The sequence below is a fragment of the Panthera onca genome, chromosome B1 (genome assembly GCF_046562875.1).
Source record: "Panthera onca isolate mPanOnc1 chromosome B1, mPanOnc1 haplotype 2, whole genome shotgun sequence".
NCBI lineage: Eukaryota > Metazoa > Chordata > Mammalia > Carnivora > Felidae > Panthera > Panthera onca.
Genome location: NC_138342.1, coordinates 169,992,719 through 170,007,787, shown reverse-complemented (window position 1 = coordinate 170,007,787; position 15,069 = coordinate 169,992,719). Strand labels below are relative to the sequence as shown.

Genomic DNA, 15,069 nt, shown 5'->3' with positions numbered 1-15,069 from the left:
AGGAAGGCAATGTAGTGGAGGCTGAATGCCAACTTTGAAGAAGCCCAAAGCAACCAGCTCTCCCTCTAGTGTTATAAACTATTAGAGATAGCTGAATCTTCGGTTATACACTAGATGAAATAAGTACTTGCATTTAGGAACTTTGTCACTAGAAAAATATGTAACTTTAAACACCAGGATCATAGTCACTGTGATAAGACCCTGAGAGACGCACATGGTAACAGAGACGTGTGAGGCTCGAATGTGCTTCCCAAGTGCCACGGCCTCTTGAGGCAAACACTCTCACTGCTTAAACTGCTCTATTTTTCTCTCTTTCGGCCCAAGTGGATAGCTGATTTTGCCAAATGAATTCCACAAACAATGCACACTTACTGCACTGCTGAGGCAAAAGGCAGCACTGTATTTAAGCAGCTGAGGTGGGGCCAGAGGCAGCAGCCTGGGGGCCTGCTGGCTCTGGCTCCTGTCCATCTCACCCACCCACCCACAAGGAACTCTGAGGGCCCTCCACAGCACTATGATACACACCTGATATCCAAGTGACAGATGACTGTCCTTCTCCTCCAGCCCTCCCCAACAGAGAAGCTGCTCAGAAGATCAAAATTCTCTGCTGTCCTGTGGATCAGGTACCGGAGGCGACTGGAGAGTGGGGGGAAAAGAAGTACCCTGGGAAGGGAAGGGAATGAGTGCTGAGCAGGGGCTCTAGGTGCTGGCCCCCCCCTAAGGCCTGACCCCCACTCCCCAGCCCAGGTCCATGCCCAGTTTACGGTAGGCTAGACCCTCGGCTCCCTCTGCCCCCTTGCATCCTGGCCGCCTGCAAAGGACATGGGCATAGAGGTTATCACGGGAACTTAGTGGTCCTATTCCATTCCTGTGCTGGAGCCCTTCAAATCTCTGGGTGATGCTCAGAATTACACAGGAAAAATGTGGCTGGGAGAAGCTAGCGAGCAGGTTATTAAACCCAAAGGCGAAGATCAGAGGCAGGTAGGAACCAGCTACCTGGGAAGGGGGCCCAGGTGGCTCTGGGCGAACCTGCCCTCCCTGCACTGGCAGCCCGCACCCCCCACCACCCACTCCGGCTTACTTTGACAGCTGCTTCTGCAGCAGAAAACGGTCCAGCTCCTCCTGGATGCGGTGCACAAAGTCATTCTCGGCGGAGGAGAGGAAGACGCCGTCCAAGCAAAGAAGGGCCAGGGTGACAGGTGGGAGAGCCTGGAGGGGGGGGGGGGGGGGAGGGCAGACGGACGCGGCAGGATCAGATCACAGACCCCGGGCCCACCCACAACCCCGAAGCGTCGGTGCCGCCTAAAAGGTCGTAGAGGCCACCGCGGCCAAGGTCTCTCTTCCAAGTGAGGAGGAGCCAGACTCCGAGGCGGGGAAGGACGTGCCCAGGGAGGAGTCGCCTGGCCCTGCGGGGACGCGCACCCCTGCACAAGGAGCCCCACGCCGCGCTCCCTCTCCCTGGGGCGGCCCCGCCGCTCTCACGCCCGGCTGACATGCGCGGCGCCGCTCGGGCCTGCTCGGCGAGCGCGGCCGGCCCTCCCCAGGCCACGAGCGAGAGGCCCTAAAGGCGCGGTGCCAGCCCGGGGTGACTGCCCGCCCCCAAACCCACAAGCCGCGCTCACCGCCCCGCGGGTCGCCGCCGCTCTGAGGACCCCCGGAAGCCCGAGCCCCCGGAGCGCCCAAGCACCACCGGGCCTCCGAGGAGTCACAGCGCCACCGCGCGGCCCGGGGGAGGCATCGCAGAAATGGCAGAGGGGCGTGTCGTGGAGTTTTTTTTTGCCCATGAGAGCACACTGTCTCCTAGGATTAATTAAGTTCAGCAAAGACTTTTGAGTGGTTCCTATGTGCCAGGTTCCTATGAGCTAGATTGTCCGGCTCCTTGCTCCCCTCCCTAGGGACCTAATAAGGAATAACTCCAATTAGTAACCTTAATTGGGGCTTGAAATTCTTGCCATCAGACTGCTCCTGGGTCTATAATCTAAGAGAACAGAATCAAATCCTCCTGTTTCCTGAAAGGTGCTGAAATGGAAGCCCCTGATCATCCTGAATCCAGAAGCTCAGAGCAAAGCAGAGCCCTGAGCTAACAACACGTAAGACCCAGTTTTTAATACAGAGAAGGGACAGTCTGAATGTACCCTGCGGTAGGATATGGGCAAGGTCATGGGGACAGTATACCTCAAAAGGTGGGCTGGTTGTTTAAAAAAAAATTTTTTTTTTAAATAAGATGGGCTTGGAGAAAGGGCCTGGGAACTGAAAAATGGGGGGAAATTAAGATGCATTTTGCTTTCTCACTTTTCTCAGAGTATTGCTTTTAAAAGATGGTGCTATTATATCACATTTACAAAAACTATCTTTCTAAATAGTTTGAAGAATAAAAAGGACCTAGGATAAAGACAAAACCCAGTACAGGGAGAACTCAAGGGAGCCAAGTCTTGAGTCCCCTTTCTGGGCATGGTAGCGAGGAGCCTCTGAAGGCCAGGCACGTCGCCTACCTCCAGCCTGAAGGGACGTCCAGCCTCTGAGGAAGCAGAGGATAGGAGGGTGGCAGGAAGAACAAGAGACATCCATTTGGTTTCTGACCCTGCAGACCCCACCCACACCCCACACAGGCTTAAATGAAGTGGGAGCAGGCCTGCAGACAATGCTGAGTGGCCACAAGATGGCACTGTTTCTCCGACCAGGCTTCTTTGGCCCTTGGAAGGCTGGAAGGCAAGCCCACTCAGCCACAGCCGCAGACCAGATCTGACCTGGGAGAAATATTCCTGGGGACTCAGAAAACAAAGACCCAACTTTCTCAACAAAGTGGCTGTCTCTCCCCCCAAATAGAGGGACAAATCAAAACCCAGGAAACAAGCCATGCCTCCACCTCTTTAGAGGGTCCACAGTACAGATGTTCAACACACTCAGAGACAGTAAAAACAAAGCTTGTAGAAGAAGGACTGCCCCTGAACCCTTTCTACCATACCTTCTTCGGACAGCTCAGAGGGTGAACAGAAAAAAAGGTGTCAGCATGCGGGCCTCCACCATGGGTGGAGGTTTTGAAGGGATGCCCAGATAAATGTGGAAGAGAATCAAAATGCATCCACCGACGCTATTTTGGGACAATATCAGATAAGGATAAAATGGTTCTCTATTACTCAGAAGGGAGTAAACAGAACAAAAAGCAGCACAAAAGATACACAGAATTTCTACAGGAAAAAAAAAAAAAAAGGAAAAGAACATAGTAGGAAAAAGAGCGTGGACGGTAAGAGTACATTGGAAGATCATCTTGAGAAAAGAGAATAAAATTGCAGTTAATAACTGCTTCACATTCCCAAGGAAATCAAAGAAAGCCTGATTTCCCTGTCACAATGGATAAACCAACAGGCTGAGATGAAAGAGAACTGTCAGAGCCACGGAAAGATGTGAAAGAGGCAATCATGTTCATTACAGGAGCGGCAAAAACTAGAGCCAACTAAGCAGTGATGTTGAGTAAATGCTTGTGGAAAAGAAGATTACTATTTACTGTTTAACGAGTGCATAAAAACTGCACTCACTAAATCCTTACAGCAGCCCTTTCAGATGGAGATTGTTACCCTATTGTAGAAAAATAAGCTGAGGTTTAGCCAAGGACACCCAACTACTAAATGCAGAGTTGGAACTCACTCAAACCTAGATCTAGCCTGACTGCCACACGCATGCTCCTAAACACCACAGGATTAAGATTCTCCATCTCTAGCATGCCATTAAAATTGTCCCGATGGCCAGTGGCCAGATGCAAAAATCAGGAAGTAAATAAATTAGATGAATCTGATCAGTTGGAGAAACATGCTAATACGTGCTATAGAATTTTACCCAAACAAGAGGTATGATTGACAGATTATGAAAGAATTGAATGCAGGGGGACACGGGGTTACAAACAGTCCCATCTGAAAAGATGGACCTGGAGTCCCTTGCTGCCATAGTGTTCTCTTTGTGCTTAAGTTTAAATGTAAGAATATCAAGTTTATGGGGCACCTGGGTGGCTTAGTCGGTTAAGCATCGACTCTTGGTTTCGGCACAGGCCATGATCTCATGGTTTGTGGGTTCGAGCCCCACATCAGGCTCTTTGCTGGAAGAACGGAGCCTGCTTGAGATTCTCCCTCTTTCTCTGCCCCTCCCCTGCTTACTCTCTCTCTCTCTCTCTCTCTCTCAAAATAAATAAATAAACTTAAAAAAAGAATATCAAGTTTATTATTGTTATCAAAAGTCCTTGTAATGTTTGTATCGTTTGGCATATTAGAGAATCTAACACATTAGGTGGTGATTCCAATTTAAAAAGTGAAATGGATCTCAGACTTACAATTTTATTTTTTTAAATATAATTTATTTTCAAACTGGTTTCCATACAACACCCAGTGCTCATCCCAACAAATGCCCTCCTCCCTGCCCATCACCTGCTTTCCCCTCTCCCCCACCCCCCATCTACCCTTAGTTTGTTCTCAGTCCTTAAGAGTCTCATGGTTTACCTCCCTCCCTCTCTGTAAATTTTTTTCCCCTTCCCCTCCCCCATGGTCTTCTGTTAAGTTTCTCAAGATCCACATATGAGTGAAAACATATGGTGTCTGTCAGACTTACAATTTTAAATGGGTAGATGTAAAGATGAGGAGAACAAAGGCAAAAGAAATGTAGATAAAATTAAACTTCCCTAAAACATGCAGCCCATTGACAAATACTTGAGACTGGCAGAGAGGACTTCCTCAAAGAACTCACAACTGCCTTAATGTTAATGCTTTGCTAGACGCAAAAAGCAACTTTAGCTGGACAATAGCTGGGCCTCAGGATCCTGTAAGCCTTCTTTGGCGTGTGAAAATCCTTTTGGAAACTTCCTTTGTCTTTTATCCCCACTACCATCAACTTAAAATTTATAATCAATAGCTCCTTACAATCCCAGTACAGCTCTTCCTGCCCACAGGTCCTGACACCATGCTTTAATAAAAACATCTTTTTACACTGAAAACGCCTCAAGAATTCTTTCTTGACAGTTCCCTCCTGGCCCACATCACATCAGTAAGAGTATTTGACTACGTTGGTAAACAGTATCATAATATTAAAGACAGCTGAATTTGCAATACTTTAAGATCAAGAGTTGTTTACAACACAGAGAAACATTTTGCTTTATACCCCACAAGGTCATTCATTTGATATGCTTAAAAAAAAGTTGGGACTTATGGAGGGGCATCTAGGTGACTCGGTTAAGCATCTGACTTTTGATTTTGGCTCAGATCATGATCTCATGGTTTATGAGTTAGAGCCCCTGCGGGGCTCTGTGCTGACAGCCTGGAGCCTGCTTAGGATTCTCTCTCTCCTTCTCTCTCTGTCCCTCCCCCACTTTCTCTCTCTCTCTCTCTCTCAAAACAAATAAACTTTTTTTTTAAGTTAGGAATTATGGAATATAGAGTAAACATACTTTTCCCTATTCCTTCCACTAAATACAACTAAAAACCCTGAACACTATATATAAAACAAGTATAAGGAGACTAAAAGGTAGAGAGAAGAAAGCAGACCAGCGAGGGACTTCAGGATTCAAGGAAAAACAAAGTGGTAAATTTCCTGGTTTTTGTTTTTGTTTTTGTTTTTGTTTTTGTTTTGTTTTATGCCTCACATTCCCAGACCCGGAGCTTAAAGAAGCCAGCAACCCAGGAACATCAAAAGACACAAACAAAACAATACAAAACAAAAACCGGACAAAAGCCTTTTTTTTCCTATCTACCTAAAGGGGCAAGCTAGCAAGAAAGAATACTTTGAGACAATAACTGTTCTACCCCAGCCAAACACTCTCCTCACTCAAACCAGCAAAAGCCAAATAGTAACTTAAATTGTCACTTTCACTGTCTTGTAATAAAGTGCCACAACCTTCCCACCAAGATAATGTCAGAGAAGGCTCAGTAGAGAATTGGGACTTTCGTGCCTTCCAGGTGGTGATGAGCCCTGACAGCTTCCTGCTGTATCAGTAGAGACCACTAGAGAGCCTAACTTCCACCCCTACCCAGCAGTAAAAAGTCACCTTCCTCCTCACCCTCCCCACTGGCGTGCTATCATAGGAGGCCTCGCGGACAGTAGGACTTTCGTCAGGATGCAGAAATCAAGAGGCCACCCCACCCCCACTGTGTCAGTGGAAGCCATGTAGGGAGCAGCAAGGCACTTCTGATGAGGGAGCTTGAGGCAGACTGAGGGCAAAATACAAGCTAGCACAAACCCCCACAGGTTGGATATGTGTGATATTCCTCAGGCACTCCTGGCTGCCCAAGGACAAAGGAAAAGTAAGAAAACAAATGGCCTACTGATAGAGATCACAGTCATATAGGACATGGGTCTCTATCAGTTTATAAATATCTTAGTAAATTACAAGAAAAAGGCAATCCTATCAATAGCCTAATCTCCAGAAACCTATAGACTTAGTTCCCTGGAGCCCCAGCATCACCCTTCCATAGTGATATGGGGAAAAAAGACAAGAAGGAAATGGCAGGTAAAAGTAAATCTCCTTATAACCTGCAGACCATTGACAGACACTTGAGGCAGGCAGAGTGAAAAATTTCTCCACGAACTCCCTACTATCTTAATGTTAATGCCTTATTAGAGGGGAAAACAACCTTAGCTTGACAATAGCAAGGCCTCAGTTATCTTTGGAGTCTTTAGCATATCAAAGTCACTCTGGAGGCCTTTCTTTTTGCCTTTACCTCCTCAACTTCATAGTATATATATAACCAGTCACTCTTCACAACCCCAGTGCAGCTCTTGCTACCCGAGGATCCTGTCCCCATGCTTTAATAAAATCACCTTTTTGCACCAAAGACGTCTTCAAGAATTCTTCCTTGGCCATTGGCTCTGGAACCTGTGAATACCCAATCACCTCAAAACTTCATCACTTCTACCTCTCCCAGACAGGAAAGTATCCCTGGAGGCTTCCTGGGAATCCAGAACTCCCACCCCCCACCCAGCAATAATGAGGGGCCCCCACCTCAGGTGTGAAGGAGGGTGAGTGGGGAACCTGGATTTTAATCCCCATCTGGCAGTAAGAGGCAGTGCCCCCCATCCCCCTGCTGGAGTGGTGTCAGGAAAAGACAGCTAAAACAGAGATATAATTAAGACCCAGAATCTTACAACATAACACCCAAGATGTCCAGAATTCAATCAGAAATACTTACACCAAATACTAGGAAGATCTCATACTCAATGAGAAAAGGCAGTCAATTGATACAAACACTGAGATGCCAGAAATGTTACATTATCTGACAAAGATTTTAAAGTAGCCATGATAGAAATGCTTCAACAAGCAATTATGAACACACTTGAAATAAATGGGGGAAAAAAATAGTCTCAGCTAAGGCACAGAACATGTAAAGAAGAACCAAAAGGAAATTTTAGAATTGAAAAATGCAATAACCAAAATAAAATGCTCAGTAGCAGAATGGAATAAGAAAAGGAAAGAACCTATGAACTAGAAAATAAAACTAGAAACTACCCAATCTGAACAATAGAGAGTAAACAGACTGAAAACAAAAATGAACAGAGACAAAGTGATCTGTGAGACTTTAACAAAACAATTTTATATTCATTTTATTAGAGTCCTAGAAAGAGAAGAGAAATAAGGTGAGGTGGGAAAAGTGGTTAAAACAATGGCTGAAAACTTCTGAAACTTGGGAAGAAATCCACTGGGAAATGTGGAAAGGGTCAATTTACCAAGAAGATATAGCAAATTTGAAGAAGAAATCAAGACAATCTCAGATAAAGGAAGAGTAAGATAACTTGTTGCCAGGAGACCTAGCCTAAAAGAACAGCTTAAAAAAGTTCTCTAAATAGAAAGGAAACAATAAAAGAAAGAATCTTAGAACATTAGAAGGAAAAAAGAATAGAGTAAGCAAAAATAAAAGTAATACAACAGACTTGCCTTCTCTTCTTGAATCTTCTAAATTGTGCTTGACGGTTAAAACAAAAATTATAACCAACTAGTGGATCTAAATGTACATAGAGGAAATATTTAAAACAATTTATTACAAATGGAGGAGGTTAAAAGAAGAAAAACGGAGGTAAGGTGTCTATACTTTACTCAAATTGGTAAACTGAGAACACCAGAAGACTATAGTAAGTTATGTGATACCCAAAGCAACCATTAAAAAAGCTATAGAGAGACATTTAAAAATACTGTAGGTTAAAAACATACTATAGATAAATCAAAATGGAATTCTAAAATATGTTAAAGTAACCTACAGAAATACAGGAAAAAGAAAACAGAAGTATAAAACAAAGAAAACAAACAATAAAATAGCAGACCTAGACCCTAAAATATCACTAATTATACTAAATGTAAATGTTCTAAATACACCGATTAAAAGATTGTCAAAGTCAATTTAAAACCATGATTCAACTATATGCCATCTGCAAGAAGCTTACTTCAAATATAAAAATACAGGCAGGTTGAAAGTAAAAGGATGGAAAAAGATCTATAATGCAAACATTAATCAAAGAAAAGCAGCTGTGGCTATATTAATTTCAGATAAGATAGAGTTCAGAGCAAAGAAAATTACTTGAGACAGAGAGGGACATTATATAATGACAAAAGGGTCAATTTACCAAGAAGACATAGCAATCTTGTATGTGTAAGTTCAAAACAAAAAATCTGCAAAATATGTAAAGCAAAAACTCATAGAACTGAAAGGAGAAATGACAAAGCCCACAATTAGAGATTTTGACATCTCTCTTTCAACAACTGATAGAATAACTAGACAGAAAAACAGCAAAAATGTAGAATAACTCAACAATACCATTAATCAACATGACCTAATCAACATGTGGGGTGCCTGTCTGGCTCAGTTGGTAGATCATGTGACTCTTGATTCCAGGGTTGTGAGTTCAAACCCCATGTTAGGCACAGAGCCTACTTAAAAAAATAAATAAATGAAAGAAAAGAAAACAAATAAAATGTGATCTAATCAACATGTGTAGAACACTCTACCCAACAACAGCAGAATACACCTCTGTTTTAAGTATCCATGGAAAATTGTCCAAAATAGACCATATCCTAGACCATAAAACAAACCTTAACAACAAACCTTAAATTATTTAAAATAATTTACATCATATGTTCTCTGACCACAATGAAATCAAAGTAGAAATAAATAACAAAAACATAGCAGGAAAATCTCAAACTATTTGGAAACTAAACAACATGCTTCTAAATAATCCAAGGGTCAAAAAGGAAATCCTAGGGGAATTTAAAAATACACTGAATGGAATAAAAATGAAAAGAATATATCAAAATTTGTAGAACACAGGCAAGCAGTGCTATGAAGGAAATTTATAGTGCTACATGCATACATTAAGAAAAAAGGAACACTCTCTCGAGTTAAAAGATAAAGAAGAGCAAAATAAACCCAAAGAAAGTAGAAAAGTGAGGCACCTGGCTGGCTCAATTGGTGGAGCATGTTACTCTTGGTCTCAGGGTTGTAAGTTCGAGCCCATGCTGGGTGTAGAGATTACTTAAAAATAAAATCTTAGGGGCACCAGGGTGGCTCTGTCATTTGAGCATCCAACTTCGGCCCTGGTCATGATCTCACAGTTCGTGAGTTTGAACCCCACATTGAGTTCACTCCTGCTTTGGATCCTCTGTCTCCCTCTCTCTCTGCTCCTCACCACTTGCACTCTCTCTCTCTCAAAAATAAACAAACATGTAAAAAAAAAAAAGTAAAGTAGAAAATAAAAGAAAATCTTAAAAAAAGAAAAAGTAGAAAGGAAGAAAATATAAAACAAGAGTAGAAATTAATGAAATTGAAAACAGGAAAACAATAGAGAAAATCAATAACCCAAAGAGCTGGTTCTTTGAAAAGGTCAATAAAATGACATGAAAAACAGAACACACAATTTACCAACATCCGGAATGAAACAGGAAATATCACTACAGACCCTATAGACATCAAAAGTATAAAGAAATGTAACAAACAACTTTATATACATACATGTAACAATTTAGTGAAAAAACCCAATCCTAAAAAGTCATTCAGTGTATTCTATTTATATAACCATTTTGGAAAGACAAATTTTTTTAGATGGAGAATAGATTAGTGGTTGAAAGGGTTAGAAACAGGAGGTATGGTGGGGGGAGATTGATGGAGGGGAGAGGAAGTGGGTATAACCAAAAAAGCTACAGGAAGAATCCTTGTGTTCTGTATCTTGACTGTGGTGGTGGATACAGGAACCTACATGTGTAATAAGGTTATGTAGAATGAAATAGACATGCACACAAATGCAAATGAGTATAAGCAGAACTGAGAAAATTTGAGTAAGATTGGAGGATTGTATGAATGTCCACTTCTGGTTTTGATATTGTGCTATAGCTTGCAAGATGTTACCACTGGGGGAAACTGGGTAAAGAGTACACGAGATTTCTTTTTATTATGTCTTACAAATGCATGAAACTCTACCACTTGCACAATAAAAATTTGCAATTAATAAAAAAGAAAAGCCATATATATCAAATTTATACATGCTGATTAAATATAATAACTTCATAAATATGAGTAAAACCAGGACCAAATGTTTAAGGGAAATTTGTCAGTCATTTCAAGTTTACCAAAGTTGCTCTCATTTTCTGTAAAATATAGTACATATATAAATAAAATTATAATATTTATAAATTGAAATTTAAAACAATAAAAACTAGGTATTTACATGTGTTACTTTTATAAACTAATATAACTTAAAAGCTAAATAGCTATAATAAATATTTTGTGAATAAAAAGCCACTCTCAAGAAAAACTACATAAAACTACATGAAATTCAAAGCAAAAACAGAAAAGATTAAAGCAGTTAGGGAAAATATGAATACAGAGGCTTACATACATTGTATGTAGATCCAACATATAGATAATTAGGATACCTGAGGAAGAAAACAAAATTATTGGAACAAAAATTTAAATTGCAACAATATTTTGTTTAAACAAAGGAAAACATGAAACTGTAGATTAAAGTGACTTACTGTGTTCCAGAAATAAATAGGTGATAGATAGGTAGATAGATAGATAGATAGATAGATAGATAGATAGATAGGAAGACAGACAAATGGCTAATACAGATCATGATAAAATCATTTTCTCTGGACATAAAAAAAAGACAAATATCATGATTTAGGTAGAACACAAAGGAAAAAAATCAGGTAGCTGCAGATCTCCCTAGCAACTCATATGCCAGAAGAAAATGGAATAATATCTGTGAAAGTTTAAAGGGCAAATGTTAAGACCAGAAAATTCTAAAAACCATGATGGCAACCTGAGATGTTTTCAAACTTGCAATGACTTTGTAGGTCTATCTCTCCCAGAAATTCTGCTGAGGGAAATGGAGTGGTCTTGGCCTGTATAAGGTGGAGACATAGGCAGACAGTGTTTATAGACAGTCTATCATGTGTCCTGTAGAGATTAAGTCTCAAGACTTTTGGAAAATCCACAAATAACTAAAATTGTTTTCTCTGAAGACCTAGTCAATTTATTCCAGAATAGATTGCCCTACTGGTCTCTTGGATAGCTGCCAGCTAATCACCTTAATTAGAAAAACAAAATTCTTTCTAGACTAGCACCCTTTTTCCCCCTTCCCCTCTTCCCTTTTTCTTATATAAATCCTTTTTTGTTGTTGTCTTTTCTTTCTTTCTTTTTCTTTTTTGTCTTTGTTCACTGATAAGAATCTCATTACTGTCCATGGTGTACTTGTGAGTTAGTTTTACAACTTACAACTTACTAGATGGTTCTAAGTTATGCTTTTCCCTTCCTGGGAAGCTACTAAAAGACGTAATCCAGACAACCAAGAGATGAACAAAAATAAGTGACTCACAAACTGTGATGTCATGAGAGAAAAGGCTTCATGATTGAACATTTAATTTGCTTAAACACTCAATTGAATGAAATAATCACAGCAAGAAAATGGTATGCAAATATTATAATTCTTGAAAGGAGGGCTACAGAATGTTAAAAAAAAAAAAAAAAAAAAGCATTTTTAATCACCACAGATTAAGACAGGAATCCCAAAATGCATTTTAAAGTGTGGAGGAAGGAGGAAGGGTGTATAACTGACAAAGTCAATAAGTACAATTTTTTCCAAGTAACTGGCAGAGGCTGGGGACATTAGTTAATAAAGAAAACTCTGTATAGCAAAATATAATACAAGGGGGGGGGGACTTTAAAAATAGAGAAAGAAAGAGGTGATGGAAATAACATGAAACAAAGCTTTTGAAGCAAAACCACAAATGGGATAGATTCAATTATATTATAAACATTGAAACTGATTCAAAGAGCAAAATATCATTCTATACACTTTACCAAACTCACACCAAGGACAACTCTATACAAATTCACTCAGGGACCTCAGTGAAATAGTCAAAATACCACATGGAACTTAATGGGGAAACACTAGAGATACCACATTCATTTCAGAGCATGCCAGTGATATTCACCAGTGTCTTTTTTGACCATTTCTTCCAGAGGTACTAGCAAAAGCAATTCAAGGAAAGAAAGAAAGAAAAGTGGAAAGGCTGGAAATTTGGTGGGATCTAATTATCATTGTTTGCAGAATATGTATTTATTTACCGAAAAATCCAGGATCCATGAAGAAACTCTTAATGAGCGAGAACTGTCCCCAGAAATGAAACTCGTCTGGAGCAGAGGCAGTGGGAATTCTAGCAGAGGGGCAATGAAAGGTCGGGGGGGGGGGGGGGGGGGGAGAGGGGGAAGCTGGGGAAAAGAGGCCAGAGGAAGAAAGGAATGAGAAATCCACCCCTAGTCCCTGTGCTACCTGATTGGCCTCCATGTGTGCCATCCCTGGTGTGGAGGGTCTCCACCCCAGCCCCAATCTCTCTGAAGCTATTTGTTGTCCCTCAGTTCCCAGGAGACCACCTCAGCCTTGCCAGAATTCCAGCTCCCTTCTTAAAGGGCCAGAGTAACAGGAACCCAGATGGGGAATGGGGGGTGGGAGGCAGGTCTCACTGGTGGGCTGTGGGGCTAAGGCCTGGCCTCATCTCAGCCTCTAGGTTCCTGCCAGGGACTCCTTACCAGGGTTTGACTGCATGTGTTTGCACACTCACCCAAACCCAAATCTGTTTTCCCTAGTTCAAGTGCCACCTCACATCAGATCCTTTTGCACTGCAGGACCTAGAGGACAGGAGGGAGACATAATATTAAGACTTTGTAAAGGCTGGGGGTGGGGGGTGGGCGGCTTGGTGGCTCAGTCAGTTAAGCATCCGATTCCTGATTTCAGCTCAGGTCATGATCTTGCAGTTTGTGGGTTTGAGACCCATGTCCAGCTCTGTGCTGACAGTGTGGAGCCTGCTTGGGATTCTCTCTTCTTCCCTCTCTCTACCCCTCCCCTGCTCTGTGTATGCACACTCTTGCTCATAAAATAAGTAAATAAATAAACTTAAAAAAAAATGACTTTGTAACAGGGGCACCTGGGGGGCTCAGTCGTTTGAGCATCCGAATTTTGGTTTCGGCTCAGGTCACGATATCATGGTTCATGAGTTCGAGCCCCATGTAGGGCTTTGTACTAATGGTGCGGAGTCTGCTAGGGATTTTTTCTCCCCTTCTCCTTCTGCCCCTACCCTGTTCATGCTCTCTCAAAATAAATAAATAAACATTTAAGAAAAAAAAAAAAAAAGACTTCGTAACAGCATAGGAAGTGCCCATGTTCAAAAGTTCAGTGAAAAAACATGGCACAAAATTGATGTTCTTGATTTTAAAAAAGACAACAGAAAAAAATATTGAAAGAAAACATACTAAAATGTGGGCAGTGATTGTCCCTGACTGGTTTTGTTATAAGTTGTTTTCTTCTTTAGACTCCTGCATCTTTCACGCAAATTTTCTTAAAATATATCTATAGACATGTGTATTTCATATGTAGAAACATATGCTATTTTTATAAGCAGAGAAGAGACACTTATTTTTTTTTAATCTTCCCAAATCATTCAAAGTAACACTACATGCAAATTTAGCAAAAGTTTTAAAACTTCACTCAACATATATTTTTAAAACCACCCTCCCTTAGTTGTAAAATTCACAGACTTCCAGCCATCCCCAGTGTAGTCCCCTTGGACAGGATCTAATTAATATGAGCTAAGGCAGTGGAGAATGCTTTGGCTCAGCATCCTCATTTATTAGGCTCCTGCTGTTGGCCTGGCACTTTCCATACATTACCCCACGTCATCTGCATTGAAATCCTGAGTAGTGGTTTCCACCCCCACTTTACAGACATGAAATTGGGCCCCCAGCATTCAGTAAATGGCCCACCAATGATCTGCTACTGAACAGCAAAGCCGGGACTCAAATCCAGAGGAATGGTCTCAAAGTTTGTGATCTGTCCCTTATTCTAGTAATTTCCCAAGACTAACCTGTGGAATCCTCAGTCCAAACAAATGCCACCTGATATATTAGTTTGCTCAGCCTGCCATCAGAAAATACTTCAGACTGGGTGGCTTCGGCAAAGAACTTTTTGTTCCCCACAGTTCCAGAGGCTGGAAATCCAAGATCAAGGTGCTGGCTGGGCGGGTTTCCTCTGAGATCCCTGCTTCTTCACATGGTTGTCCCTCTGTACATGTGGGCCCCCTGGTGTTTCTTTGTATGTCCAGATTTTCTAATTTTATAAGGACATCAGCCATATTGGATTAGGGTCCACCCTAACAGCCTTAAATCACTTAAATCACTTCCTTAAAGGCCCTATCTCCTAATACAGTCACATTCTGAGGTACTGATGATTAGGCCTTCAACATATGAATTTTGAGTGAACACAATTTAGCCCATAACATCTGGACTCTAATGTGTAAATGTGTCCTGTTGGGGCCTGGGAGGCCCGGAACCCAACCCTGCATTCACTCCCTAATACCCCTTTATAGGCTCAAGGAAGAATAATTGGGAAATCACTACTTTTTACAGCTTTGAAAAAAGGAAAAAAAAATATTCAAAGAAACTCAGTAAAATAAAATCCACTTAAGCCATTTCTGTGAAAATACAGATGGAGCCATCAGCTAATTTAATATGAAGACTGCCACATTTCATGTGATATTTTCCTCATCGTCCC

General features: G+C 41.5%; 1 protein-coding gene across 6 annotated transcripts in view; it reads right to left on the bottom strand.

Moving 5' to 3' along the window:
- Window positions 1-12,888, bottom strand: part of R3HCC1 (R3H domain and coiled-coil containing 1) — a 34,688-nt gene extending 21,800 nt beyond the window's left edge. For 4 of the 6 annotated variants that reach the window (XM_060653266.2, XM_060653260.2, XM_060653262.2 and 1 more), the window contains exons 1-3: window positions 1,623-1,799; window positions 1,082-1,209; window positions 526-663 (exon numbers count right to left, since the gene is read on the bottom strand). In XM_060653266.2, coding sequence (XP_060509249.2) covers window positions 526-663; window positions 1,082-1,209; window positions 1,623-1,784 — 428 coding nt within the window. In that variant the 5' untranslated portion in view covers window positions 1,785-1,799. Of the gene's footprint in view, window positions 1-525; window positions 664-1,081; window positions 1,210-1,622; window positions 1,800-12,795 lie in introns of those variants that run through there. The other 2 variants (XM_060653264.2, XM_060653261.2) reach the window with 2 other exon arrangements.
- Between the last annotated feature and the right edge of the window lie 2,181 nt (window positions 12,889-15,069).